This window comes from Plecotus auritus (assembly GCF_963455305.1).
Source record: "Plecotus auritus genome assembly, chromosome: 12".
Classification (NCBI taxonomy): domain Eukaryota; kingdom Metazoa; phylum Chordata; class Mammalia; order Chiroptera; family Vespertilionidae; genus Plecotus; species Plecotus auritus.
This window is the reverse complement of record NC_137778.1, coordinates 34,421,593-34,436,133: the sequence shown is the minus strand read 5'-3', so window position 1 is coordinate 34,436,133 and position 14,541 is coordinate 34,421,593. Positions and strand designations below refer to the sequence as shown.

The 14,541-nt window shown below is 42.1% G+C and overlaps 1 protein-coding gene across 11 annotated transcripts in view; it reads right to left on the bottom strand.

Annotated features, from left to right (window-relative positions):
• LOC308237049 (myomegalin) overlaps window positions 1–14,541 on the bottom strand; it is a 158,824-nt gene that overhangs the window by 73,774 nt on the left and 70,509 nt on the right. For all 11 annotated transcript variants that reach the window (XM_080647417.1, XM_080647415.1, XM_080647414.1 and 8 more), the window contains 4 exons: window positions 10,448–10,524; window positions 7,603–7,726; window positions 7,257–7,432; window positions 5,042–5,159 (listed from right to left, as the gene is read on the bottom strand). In XM_080647417.1, the coding sequence (XP_080503543.1) occupies window positions 5,042–5,159; window positions 7,257–7,432; window positions 7,603–7,726; window positions 10,448–10,524 (495 nt within the window). The remainder of the gene's footprint in view (window positions 1–5,041; window positions 5,160–7,256; window positions 7,433–7,602; window positions 7,727–10,447; window positions 10,525–14,541) is intronic.

Sequence of the window (14,541 nt, the reverse complement as noted above, 5' to 3'; positions counted from 1 at the left end):
TTGGTAACTAGAATCAGGACTTAATGTTATAAACTCGAGCAGAGAATGGCATGATGAAAACTTTATTTGGGGAAGATTAGCCAGGCAATGTTCAAAAGATCAGAAATTAGAGTTTCAGGAAGAGATTTGGGGATGATTACAGGAAGACCTGCTAAAACGCCACTGCAGTTATTCATAAGTGGGGTAATAGAAGTCTGGGTGGAAATGGGGAGAAAGTGGTGTGAATCAGTTTGAAGGCATGAACAGCGGGACTTGATGACATATATGCAGAGAGGATGAACGAAAAAAAGGATTGAAAATGGAGGTAAGGTTTTTGGTCTGGAAGACTGATAGATGAAATGGTCTAAATGAGCAGAAATGTGAAGTTGAAGAGTCAGTCCATTTGCAAAAAGATAATGAAAAATTTGATTCAGGACCTGCTGAGTTTAGGTGACTTGAGAAAACTTTTCTGCAATCCAAGCACAGGTGAGAGGGGACAGAATTTCAAGGAGGAGAGCATTGGTTAACAATGTATAAAACTGGAGATACATCAGCAGGAGAGAGAAACTTGGTTGTATAATTTCTCTACCTCGGTGGACGTGTAAGCGTCAGAGTTGTTGCCTTTAACTCCCCAGAATCCTTCCCTATCAAACCAAACACTACATTCATTCCATCCTTTTTCTGAACATCTTTAGCTTGTCTAGAAATGTTGCTTCACATTTTCACTATGCTTTCCATTTCAGGTTCTGGAAACCTTAGTAGAAGCTTACTCCTCTAATCATTATGCATACCATCTCCACTGTAAATGTTCAATAAGCATTTTCAGTGAAGCTATAACGAAGGCCCTTATTTTCCCACTTCCTGTGATGTTGGAGAACTATGATTGTCTTAGCTCAGTGGTCGGCAAACTCATTCGTCAACAGAGCCAAATATCAACAGTACAACGATTGAAATTTCTTTTGAGAGCCAAATTTTTTAAACTTAAACAAATTCTTCTAACGCCACTTCTTCAAAATAGACTCGCCCAGGCCGTGGTATTTTGTGGAAGAGCCACACTCAAGGGGCCAAAGAGCCGCATGTGGCTCGCGAGCCGTGGTTTGCCGACCACTGTCTTAGCTGATAAGACCTGTTTCTGATACATGTTGTCAATGGGGGTTATGTCTGGGAGACAGGGATGTTGAATGAAGTTTTGTCAATGAGTCTCTAGCTTCAACATTCATCCGCTTAAGAAGGGGATGCAGAAAAGCTGCTCTGAAAGAAAAAAAAGACCTCATATGAAGTTGGCTGGGGCTGCCTGAGCTACTAATCCCTGCAAGGTTTTCAGTCTCTGCCTTGAGCTTTGGAGCCCATTATTGCCTTAACCTCCACTTCAGATCTCTCCATGGTAACGCTGGAATGTTTGCTATTTTAGGAAACATGCCTCACTGAACAGCAGCATTATCTGCATTGGGTTCCAAACAAGCCATGAATGCAATGGCTTCGGTGTCTGCTGCTTTGTGTGGGTGCCTGATTGTTCAATGCATGCCTCTCCCCAATTCTGTTGTTCTGTTTCATTTTCAGGCCAGCCACAGTGAAATTACATGGTAATAAATATTACCTTATACTCGGGGGGAATGGAGAGAGAAAAGAAACAAAACGAGAGTTCCTCTAGAACAGTGGTTCTCAACCTTTCTAATGCCGCGACCCCTTAATACAGTTCCTCATGTTGTGGTGACCCCCAACCATAAAATTATTTTCGTTGCCACTTCGTAACTGTAATTTTGCTACTGTTATGAATCGTAATGTACATATCTGTGTTTTCCGATGGTCTTAGGCGGCCCTGCTAGCGGCTCTCAACCTGTGGGTCGCGGCATTAGGAAGGTTGAGAACCACTGCTCTAGAATGTTCATCGTTTCCCCTGCCTGCACACCCTCCAGGAATGGTTTCATTTAAGAGGTGCTTTGAGATGAAGCTCCCGCCATTCTGTAAAGGGAATAATATCCGTCACTGGGGCCACTGCCAGCCTTCCCCCTGCAACGCTGAGGATGCCTTCACCAAGGAAGAGAGAGATGCTTTGTAAACTTGGCTCCGTTCAGTTTTCTGACTCCCTGGTGAAAAAGGGGACAGCCACCTCAAACAGCTCCCAAGCACCCCAATCACAGCATGCTAGTGACCTGAGTGGATACAGAGGATGGGAAGCCAACACAGTATTGTCCGTTGGTGGCACGTTAAGCTTATGGCATTTTTGTTGTTGTTCTATGAGGTTAATTATTTAATAGAAGCTCTGAAGTATTGTGCAAGTACACTCCAGCTACAATGGATGCTGTGCGATGTTTTGGTAGAATGGAAAAGGGAAACAGAGGGATAATAAAATCAGTTAAGTCAAATAATCTGTATCAAAGCCGTGTGTCTTATTCGCAGAAACTAAAATGCAGCTACTATTTGCAGATAAGGGGTAACCCCAGAGCAGAGCCTTCCAGTGTCACAAATAGCCAGAGTTGCCACACACTAGTGCATACAGAGGGGGGAGACAAAGTGCTGTATCACTGGCTGTATAATAATCTTTATGCCTCTATCTAAGTCACAGAATGGATTAGATGAAGCCAGTTACTAGCTGTGTCAAACCACAATTTACTGCCTCGAGGGATGACATCAAATCTCTGCTCAGTCCATCAGTCTAAACAACCACCAGGATTATCTTTCTAAAATACGTCAGATGCTTTTATTCCCCTTGCTTAATTCTTTAAAAATTCTCAGTTGCCTACAACATGAAGTCTTTAGCTTGACATTTATGGGACATTCCAGCTATGTATTTCACTCTTCAACATTTACCATATATTTGGTAATACCAATTCCTCCCAAATCCTTAACTATGCACATATTGTTTCCCTTGCTTAGAATGCACTTCTCCAATGTACTCAATCTTCTAAGGCCGGGTCAAGCGGGACTTCCTTAGGTAGACTTATTCCCTGTTAGTGATGGGTCCCTTTAGCATTACGCGTATTATTTCTATGTCTTTATTTATCATCCTGTATTTTAATTCTTTACATGCCAATCTTTTATTGGACTATTAACCCTTTGAAGGCTAGGACCCCTTAGGCCATGGTTCTACTGAGCACCTGTACAATCTCCGTTGGTGAATTCTGCAAATTCATGGGGGTGTTTCTTGTTTTCATTGTCATCACAATGAGTGGGACAAAGGGTGCTACATAACTTGCAATGGACAAAGCATGACATTTAAATGACTTTCAAATCGTCCACGGGGCACTGATGGAAGTAATAAAACTGTTTATATAATCATCTGAACTTAGGACTTTACTGTATATATGGACATACTAATATACACTAAATTTTCCATGAGTTGAACTGCTATGTAAATTAGAAGAGAATTGTTTTTGTTTCATTTGGAAATTTACCAAGAGTTTTTCATCTTGGCATCACCGTTGGCTCATTATCACATTGGCATCACCACTAACTCATTACTAACAGCATTGCCACTTGCCATTTCTGAAGTGCCAACAGAACATGCCTGCATGTTATACCATCACTTATAAAATCAGATTGCATTTGAAGCTGTGATAATCACAGTGCTTTTTGTTACAGTTATAAGCACCTATTTCTCTGTCTTTTTAATATAATTGTGCTCAAGAACTTACATATTAAAATAAATATTATTTTATTATCAATTACTCTCTTTTTATGCCTCCTATGTCAATATACTTCACAGGGTTGTTTTCAGACTTGTTAATTTGAGTTAATGTATAAGATATTTAGAACCACACCTGGTGCATAGAAAATGCTACAATAAGTGCTGATTTCATTACTACAGAAAAGTTGTTGACTATTCATTGATAAATATTTTAAATTACACTTGAAATATGTTTTATATTATAATATCTGAACCATTTGAGTGATTAAATGTTCCCAAGATATTACAGAAAGTGCTTCAATATTTCTTTTTGTCCATGAGGTTAAACTGGTAGATAATTATCATTGTGATCAATTTGCTCTGAACCATTCATACTCCATTGTGGTCCTCCTGAGGAGCAATAACTCAAAATGGCAACTCTGAGTTCCGTTTTTGCCTACAAAATAGTTTTTCTATGTGCAAAGCTAACAGGTCTGAAGGGAGAATTATGACCATTAATCTCACTAATAAACAACAGCTATATTTATTAATTTTGTCCTTGTGATAAAACAAAGACAGTTACAATGTGAGCGAGGTTTGCAATATCTGACTGACTATGTCTCTCTAGCTGCTACGCATTTTAGGAACAGCCTTACTCTTTCAGGTTGTTAATAGGGATAGTGATGATCGTAGTTACCATGTTGTAAGTAATACCCTAGACATCTCATACATGTTATTTCTAATCCGTACAAATAGCGAACATGAGGAATTTTAATGCCTATTTTACAGAGGAGGAAACCCCTTGGAGGGTTTATATAATGTGCCCAAGGCTATACATAAAACCAGTGATGACACTCAGATTCAAATTCCAAAACCTGAGCTCATTCTTTCATACCACTTTGCGTCTCTCATTAAAATCCAAGAGACTTGTCCTGGCTGGGTGGCTCAGTTGGTTTGAGTGTCATCTCGTACACCACAAGGTTGCAGGTCCCATTCCCGGTCAGAGCACATACCTAGCTTGCGGGTTCCATCGCTAGCTGGGGCATGTACAAGAGGCAACCGACTGGTGTTTCTCTCTCACATGGATGTTCTCAATCAATCAATCAATCAATCAATAAAAATATATCTTCAGGTGAGGACTAAAAAAAAAATTGCCCAACAACCTGAGGGAGCTTGGTCATGTATCAGTTCTCAGAGTGAGCCTCCAGAAGAGAAGGCTGCCCAGCTGAGACCTTGATTTCAGACTTGTGAGACCCTGAGCAGAGAAACCAGCCAAGCCATTCCTGGACTTCTGACCGACAGAAACTGTGGAATAGCAAATGTCTATGGTTTCAAACCACTAAGTACGTAGTAACTTGTTACACAGCAACAGATAGCGAATACATTTAGATACAAGAAAGCAGGACTCAGGAAAGCATGGGGCAAGTGCCTCAGGAAGTACAGCCCAAACCTCACCTGCACGTCCATGCTAGTTGGCTCCTCCAACAGATGTAGCAGCTGTTGCTTCTCTTGAGAGAGCTGTTCTACAAGCTTCTCCTGGGCAGCCAGGCTCTGACTCAGTTCTTCAATTTGTCTGGATTGAAGAAAAAGTAAGAACAATTATGCTCATGATACTATTACTACCTTCCGCCCACTCCAAAGACAGCATGGTTCAATATAGTAGGTTTTTAGCTTTGGGGGTCACTGAACTCTGTGATTCTTTTCTTCAGAAAGCCATGTATGCTCTGCTCCAGCCCCCAAACATTTACACAATTTGCTTACATGGTCACCAGGTTCATGGGCCTCCTGAAGCCGATCCATGGATCCTTAGACCATAGGTATGTAACTGGAAATAAGGGCCCTGAAGTTATAGTTTTTTGGGGGTTGATATTGTTGTTTCACTCAAGAACAATTCTTAGATATAGCCATTATGTATACTGAGTGGCCAGATTATTATGATCTCTGAATGCATAATAATCTGGCCACTCAGTGTGTGTGTGTGTGTGTGTGTGTGTGTGTGTGTGTGTGTGTGTGTGTGTGTGTAGCCCAGTGCATGAATTCGTGCATGGGTAGGGTCCGGCCAGCCTGGCCAGGGGGAGGGGACATGGGCGGTTGGCCGGCCTGCCTGCTGGTTGAACTCCTGGTCGAGGAGACAATTTGCATATTAGCCTTTTATTATATAGGATATACACTGAGTGGCCAGATTATTATGCATTCAGAGATCATAATAATCTGGCCACTCAGTGTATACTCAATGCACTCTACCAAGTACTGGGAATATAAGTTTGGAAAAGACATAATCTCTGCTCTATAAAAACATTAATTCTTTTAGTGTGTGTGCCAAGAGTTTGGGGAGTGCAGAGACACAGCAAGAGAAACAAATAATGGTCATAGAATGTAGTAAGTGCTACCATACCACAGGCGTATGTGTACCTGTAGTACACTGGGTGCTGCCATGGAGCTATAGGAAGACAGATTGAAAAAAAAAGGATTCATTTGACTGGAAAGAGTCTGGGGAGAGCTCAGCAGAAGAGATTTTTGAAGACTAGGTTATTTACAGGCTCAGAAGGAGAGCTGGAACAGAGGAATGAAAGCATGAAGACACAGGTTATATTTGGGGAAGAGTCACCGGCAGGAAGAAGGGGAAAGGCTGCGGGGAAGAGACCATGGCTGGAGAAGAAACTGGACATGCAGACTAGGATTACCAGTAAGTTAAAAGGCCGAACGCTGTGTTGAAATATACAAACCGTGGGTTCCAATAAACAGTTATTCATTATCTACAACACGCAAGGCATATCTTGCTGTTTCTCTGATAATGTTGAATTCTCCGCGTCAAAACTGCTCTGAATTATTAGGTAGGAATGGACAGTAAATGGGCAGGACCAGAAGTGAAGAGAATAGTTAGAAGTTTTGCTGTAGTAACCTGGACAGTAGTGGCCTTAACAACGGCCCAGTTACCTTTAGAAACAAATTGAAGTTCCTTATTATGGCACACAAAGCTGGCACAATCAGACCCCTACTGTGAGCACAGCATACCTCTCCCTAGTCTTCCCCAGACCCTCTGCTTTAGTTATGTAGAACCATGCCAGGTCTTGAAACACGCCCTTCCCTCTGTCTCCCCTCCACAGTTTCTCCTTCGCACGGAACATTTCTCTCCCTCCCCACCCCGCTCCACTTCCTATGCTTTCTTTTAACTTCTATCCATTCTTCCAAACTCGGCTCAGATTTCAGATCCTCTAAGAAACCTTTAGTCTGGAAGAGATGTCGATCCTCCATGTCCCCCAAGCATCCCATGTTACTTCTACCAGAGAACTTATTAAGACTGTGCAACATGATAACAGAACTGCGTCTTTCATCTCTGTAACCTTAGTGCTTAGCCCAGGGTCTGGAATGTAGCAGGTGCTCAGTAAATGTTTGTACAATAAGCAAATCCACATCTCTTGTTAGCCACCATGTGACCCCTTGTTCTATTTATACCTACTTAAGGCTCCCGATTGCCAACAAATGAGTTCTTTTAATGAATACCATTGAAGACGCAGCCCTAAAAAGAAAATCTTTGGTTGTGGGAGCCACAGAGTCTTAGAAATGGACACGGTAAGTTCTTAAAAGGGAACAGTGCAGCTGCTATGTGGCTCACAGCCTGGAGAACAGGCAAAAGGCAGGTGATAAATACAGCACCAAAGGCACCTACTTGTCCCTCTGGGCCAGGGCCTCAGTGTGTTGGTCGGGCTTGACCCGGTCTCCTGGTACATCTTCCCTGTCCTTGGTGACTCCCTTCAGTTTCTCCGAGAGCTCCAGGTTACACTCTTTCTCTGCTTCCACCAGAGCTGCCATCCGCGCAGCTTCATTCTTTGCTAGCCTGGATTCCTGCAAAAAGAACAAAAACTGAGAGACTGCGAAGTCCCCACCGACGTTAAGAGCCCTAAAACACAGGGACACTCCATGCGTTTGGGAAGCGAGAGAGGGAAGGAAAGGTGAATGCAGAGGCAGAGCAGTAGGGAAAGAGGCAGGGGGCCTGGTCCTGGGCCCCTACCTACCTCCTGCAGAAGCTGGATCTTGTTCTCCAGGAGCTCGTAGACATGCTGCGTCTCCTGCTGTCTCTCCTCAAACTGGCGCCGGAGCTCAGCCTCATTGTGGCTGCTGAGATTCTCCACATCGGCACTGAAACCACAGAGCACGGGCCAGTCAGAGCCAGTCATGTAATTTAGCACGTGAGCCCATGTCGGTTGTTTCACACAGATGAGGAGAAAAATGAAGCCTTTTTCCCCTCTGCAATTATTTTCGGAACTGCTTTTTCCAACCTTTCCAGGAACTCTTAAGTTTTTGTTGCTTGTCCATCAGAATACACTTGACTCCCTGGAGCAGGGGTGGGGAACCTTTGTTTTTTTGCCAAGCGCCATTTGCAACACCATTCGTGGGCCATACAAAATTCTCAACGTAAAAATTAGCCTGCTATATTTGGTCAAACATTTAATTAACTCACCCCTAATGCCTTGGCAGGGCCAGACCAAATGATTTCGAGGGCCTTACACAGCCCGCAAGCAGGACCATCCCCATTCCTGCCCTAGAGGCTTCATTATTTCTATAGTTTCACAGGGGAATCTTTCATTTGGAAGGTGAGTAGCCATCAAATGGTTCAGAACTCAGCATCCATATCCACTATCTTCTGTCCAGGGACTCTTCCATTTAGGCTATCCTCCCAGAGTGCTTTGCTAGTTCCCTGCCTTTCTTGCTATTTGAATTGAAAGTGTTCCTTCCATGTAGGTGCTGGGGACAGAATATCCATTTGGACAGCCACAGAAATGCTCTCCTCCTTTATAGCCAGTAACCCCTAGATACCTGCCCTGCACCTGGGCTACCTGGCCAGAGTCCGATCCAGTTTTCCCAGGATCCCATGCAGAGAGCAGACATTTAATCTACCGAGGCTCAGGGTTCTGGCCTAGCTTTGTTCCTCTGACGTCCTTGGGAATGAATGTCCAGGCGCTAGCATGAAGCGGGTAAGGTGTCACCAGCTTATTTTTAGCTAACAACAGCTGCCCTTGGATGTCTGAGGATTAGAAATTTGGGGGCAATATCAGGTGCTGAATGATCTTAATTCCGGTTTCGTTTTATTCCTGCTTTACATCATTTGTTGAGAACCATGGACCACCTTCTTGCTCTCAGGGCAGAGAGCAACATTGTACCTTCATAGGCTCCTGATAAATCAAAGCTACTCTACCCAAGCACAGTGGTACTTTAATATTTGACCCAGAAGGCTGTGTCCATGGAGACCAAATGGAGCTTTCCTAAAGATGACAGGATCCCTTAGTTATTGCTGGACACTACTCAGTACCATCCAGAGGCTTTATGTAACTTGAGTCTTTGAGGGATAGAAGGGTCTTGGTTGTACAAGGGACACAAGTCAAAAGAATAACCCTAAGTAGAAAGACCCCTAAATAGGTAGACCTCAGGAATCATCAACTTTTGCTTTGACTCCATATTCTTTGATAAATGCAATAGACAAAAGCTAACTACAATATCTTGAGAATGGAAGTTATACATTTTCTGAGTAGCTCAGTTGGCTGGGAATTCCTGATTGAAGAGGCTACAGCTGTTGTAAAGTCAGAGGCGCTGAATTGATGCCAAAAGATGTGGGTTTGGCCACTCATTTAACAAGACTTTAACACTCTGTACCTTACTTTTTTCATTTCTAAAAACAGATAATAGATAATGCCACCTAATTAAAAGCTGAAATGACATAAAAAATTTTAAAGCATTACACAAATCTCAAAATCTATTACTCAATTGTTATTTTATACATTTTCCTAAAATCTATCAGCTCACTTAATGCTTTAGTAAGTGTTTAATAATACCAGAATATTGTGTATTATTGAATCTGGTTTTGAGTATTCTGACCTTGCTAGACTAGTCATCCTAAATGTCAAGAGATACTGTAGCAATAGAAAGAATGACAGATCAGATTGAATGTAAACAGGATACAATCTGAAAATTATTTTTAATGGCAATTTTAATAATACTTGTCATTTAAAACTCAGTTTTTAAATTATAAAAACTATAAATTATAAAAGTAACTATTTTAACAGCACAAAATTATATAAAGAAAAAAATCAAGTCTTCTTCCCATCACAAACTCCAATCTCAATCCTTTGATATAAGCATGTTAAAGGATTTGATATGTAACTCTCCAGTTTTCTTCCTATGCAGCATCAAACACACACATATACACAAAGAGAGCACTTTTGCCTTTACTCAAAGGGGCTGATACTATAAACATCACTCAGCACCTTTCCCCCTTACTTAGTCTATCAGGGACTTCCCACCAGGATAGAACTAACTCATTCTTTTTAATGACTGCATAATATTCCACAGTATGGTTAGATGAAAATGCCTTCAACCATTGCTCTATTGATGCCTAGTTGATCCTAGGTTTTTGCCATTACAAATAATGATTCAGGAATTATCTTTATACATTTATCCTTTCATATTCGTGTTTTTATTTGTAAGGAATAGATTCCTTTTAAGGACTATTTGATCAGAGGAAATACTGATTTTTTTACCTAGGTAGTGCCACATACCAAAAATGTGGCCAAAATTCACACTTCCATCAGCAGTGTATGAGAATGCCCATTTTCCCCAAACTCTATGCCAGCCCTTGGTGTTATATCAGTAGATTATTGAATAGGAAGTTTATAAACTTAGGTCTGGTGAATTTATCAATCTATAGCAAAGTCTGTCAGACTTAATAACAGAGCCTTGAATTGGACATGGCATTCACATGCCAGAGTTCAGGGTAAGGAATTTGGTTCCAAATCTATTATTCTCGGGTTAGGGAGCCAGACTCTGGAAGGGACCAGAACACATCCAGTGCAAACTACAACTCACCAAGTTTTATCCAGATGCTGTTTCTTGTCCTGGAGTTCTCGTTTCAGGCTCTCCACTTCAACCTTCAGCTCGATGTTCTGAAAAGCACACAGGCATGAATCATCATTACCTGCCGAAGACCCTCTACAGGTTCCTACTTGAACTTGCCTTGGTCCTCAACTTGTCATCTCAACTCAGCCCTCTTCCTGCCCTTGAGACAGCTGTGGATTCAGATGGCTCAGTAACCTAGCCAGTGACTAACGGACTGTAGGCCTCAGGACTCCCCCGGGACTACTTAACCATCCTCCTAATCTGTCCCTCACTGCCCCTGGTGCTGAGCACTGCCCAAGCCTGTTCGCTCTTTAATGCACTGACGGACAGAGTGTATATTAAAATAATTTTTTTCTTACCAACACAGGGGTGTTCTTGTAAACCAAAGGGCAGTATATAGGACTGTATTTTAAGTATACCTAGGAATTTAATTATTTAAAGAAATTGTGTTGTGATGAGCATTTCTGAAAACAATGCCCTGCCTTTCTCATAAAATTGGACTTTCATAAATGGCACTTGTTTAAGGTGACAGGAGATTCCGATGGCAAATGAAGAGAACAATTAATTTGTATTGAGGTGAAGCACCAACAAGTCAGATTTTGATGAACAGAAGAAGGAAATAAAAGCATCCCAAGTCAAATATGGACAAAGATTTGGTGAGAGCTTGTCCATGAAGTGCCCAGGGCAGGAGTATGATGAGGAGTGGGAAATCTGAAATCGGTACAGAAATCAGTTTACAACTAGTTTGTGAGCGTCATGCTAAGAAGGCTGAATAGTAACAGTAGAGAACAAGAACTCACTAGGGATCTGCAGGCAAAAGAGGGCCACGGCCAGCTCTGTGTTAAGGAAGGAATTCACGGTAGGTAGGCGTGAAGAAGATGATGAGCCAAGAGGCGACTGACCAGAACGGGGTGGGGATTGTCTGGGGCCAGCGAAGCACAGGGAGGAACACTCAAAAGGCCTCTCAGAGGTAGACGCCACAGGGCTCGCGGATTCGTGAGAGACTCGATTAGACCAGAGGGAGGAGCAGAGCCAGTTTGGAGGCTTCTAGCCAGTGGGTGGCAATGCGTGGGAAGGACTAAACCAGGGCACAGAAAGAGGAGCAGGTTTGTGGGTGAACCGAAGGAGGGGGTCTCTGCATTTTAGTTCAGGATGGACTTTATTCAGGCTTTGAGCTGAGCGTACAGAAACGAATCGATTCCTTCCCTGATGACATCCATTACACAGTATGAAGCAGGAGGAGTTTTATTAATACTAGGCTATGGGCTTCAGCACAGGAGCCTCCGTTTTCTCACCAGTATAGTATGGTCCCTCATTTTAAAAATAAGGAAAATGGCCCTAACCGGTTTGGCTCAGTGGATAGAGCGTCGGCCTGTGGACTGAAGGGTCCCTGGTTTGATTCTGGTCAAGGGCATGTGCTTTGGTTGCGGGCACATCCCCAGTTGGGGGTGTGCAGGAGGCAGCTGATCGATGTTTCTCTCTCATCGATGTTTCTAACTCTCTGTTCTTCTCCCTTCCTCTCTGTAAAAAATCAATAAAATATATTTTAAAAAAATAAGGAAACTGAAACCCAGAAGGGTTCCTCTTGAAGTTAAAGCAATAACCGAATCCAGCATTCCACTCCCGCATTTCAGAGACCAGGCCAGGACACACTGCCAATCTTCCCTGACTTAGGGGAATGTGGTGAGCTATAAAATTAGGGAATGTGCCGCATTTGTGCATCCTTGAAAGATGTGGAGGCAGTAAGTGGAGTGGCTGAAAGCATAGGCCCTGCAGGTGAGAAGCGGGACTGGCAAGTCACCTGCGCTCTCTAAAAGCCCTGGCCTCCTCATTGGTCAAGGGGGAATCGGAATGGTACCTTGCGCACAAGGATATTCAGAAGACTAAGTGAAATAATGCACAAAAAGCACACGCATGGTGCCTGGCGTGCAGTAATCATTCAAGAAATATTACCTATTATAACTATAAAAACAATTTACCGTGCCTGAATAGGGGAGTTAAAGTTCTCAGCCATAACCACATTTTAAACTAGTATTATGTCATAGAAAGAAAAAAAAATGATTACACCGAAGTTGGGCTATCCCAGACCCTGCACACAAATACATATCCAATCCACACATTCTTCATGTTAGCTTTATCCTTCTAAGTTAAGTAGAAAAGAGAACTGAAAAGGAGGGAAAACAAAAGTTAAAAATAAATGAGGAAAGATAAAAAAAAAATAGAATTACTTCTCTAGGCCTTAGTATTATGTCTGTTCAATCAAATAGACAGTGAAATGTATGTCTCACACAGAACTGCTGAAATAGCTTCAGCATCACAGATTAGATCTGAAATCTTATGATCAATGATTCCAGCGGATCAAGGTCATTTCACAGGTGATACAAAATCTTACTACATGGAAATACAAGTACATTCCAATTTAAAGTGTTAAAGTCTAGCCCGTCTATAACCTATTTTTGCAGAAAAATCACTGCCTAGTTACAGTGTTTAATCAGACTTTCTCCATGTCGGTAGCTTGTTTTGTTTCTGGAAACATCACTTGACCAGAGCCTTCACGATAATCCATGTGGAACATGGGATTCGGCTGAATGGATTCCCACCCTGATTTTTACTGCAAAGTTCAGCATAGAACTTGGTTAAGAGCAGCCAGCAGTAACCAATTACCTGACTCCTTTTCAAGGCTTCGGTGTTAACTCTATTCATTGATCTTCGTTCATATAATCCAAAATATGGTTCTAACTTTTAAAAATTAGAAGCGTTTCAAATTTATGTCCCAGTAGAAGCCATGGCACAGCAAATCCTAAAAAAACAACCTATCCCCCTTTTTTTTAAAAAAAAAAAGAGAAATGGCTTTGCCTGGCCAATTAAAAAAAAAAAAGCTCAAGAGTTTACACACTGCCTCCCAGAGATATCCCACATTTCTAGGAGTTGGGGGGAGACGTTTAAATTGAAAAAGTGTGATCACAGTCAGCCATGTGAGTGGGTCAGCTCTGACTCTTGCAGGCCCTTGTCCTGCACATTTAGCAACACTCTTAGTGTTAAAGGACTTTATTTTTTTAAAAATATATTTTATTGATTTTTTACAGAGAGGAAGGGAGAGGGATAGAGAGTTAGAAACATCGATGAGAGAGAAACATCAATCAGCTGCCTCTTGCACACCCCCTACTGGGGATGTGTCCGCAACCAGGGTACATGCCCTTGTCTGGAATCGAACCTGGGACCCTTCAGTCTGCAGGCCGACGCTCTAGCCACTGAGCTAAACCGGTTAGGGCTGTAAAAGGACTTTAGAGACCCTGTGGGGAATAATGACGATGTCTAATATGTATTTCTTATACTCAGTATGTTTGTAATCCAGTTGAGGAAAGAAGAGCAAAATTCCAAAATATGGATTAAAAAATGCTAACGGGAGTTCAGATATAACCTAACCCAAGGGGGCTTCCTGGGTAAGAAAGAGAAGGGTGGACATCATTGTAGGTAAGGAAATGTGGTATTAAGATAGAAATTGCTATACAATCCAAAATGTACAAGTACCATTCAGGAACTCAGTCATTTCAAGCATAAATATTTGACACTATAAAGTTCTAGAATCACTTTTTAAAATTTCTCCCACTGACTGATAAGTGGATCAATAAAATGTGGTATACCCATACAATGGAATATGATTTGGCCATTAAGAGAAATGATATATACAGCATGGGTGAACCTTGAACACATTATGTTAAGTGAATGAAGTCAGTCACAAAAAAACCTTGTGCTAACGCCCATGATACCAAACCTGAATTTAATACCTGACCTAATTGCCCTTTCAAACTCTCCAGAAACATAACCTTAATCAACCAGTCTGGAACTTTCTGGTCAACACCCATGGGGTAATCTATCACATGGGCCCTCACCATGCCCCATATAGAGAAGAGGCAATCTGCAGGATAGAAGCCCTTGCTGTCCCCCAGGTCCCAAAAGAACATGCCAGTGGTCTAAAAATAGTCCTTCCTTTTGTTAACAGCTCCCTTTCCCTACCCTTCTTCCTGTAAAAAGCTTCCATTTGGTACAACCCCGGGATCATC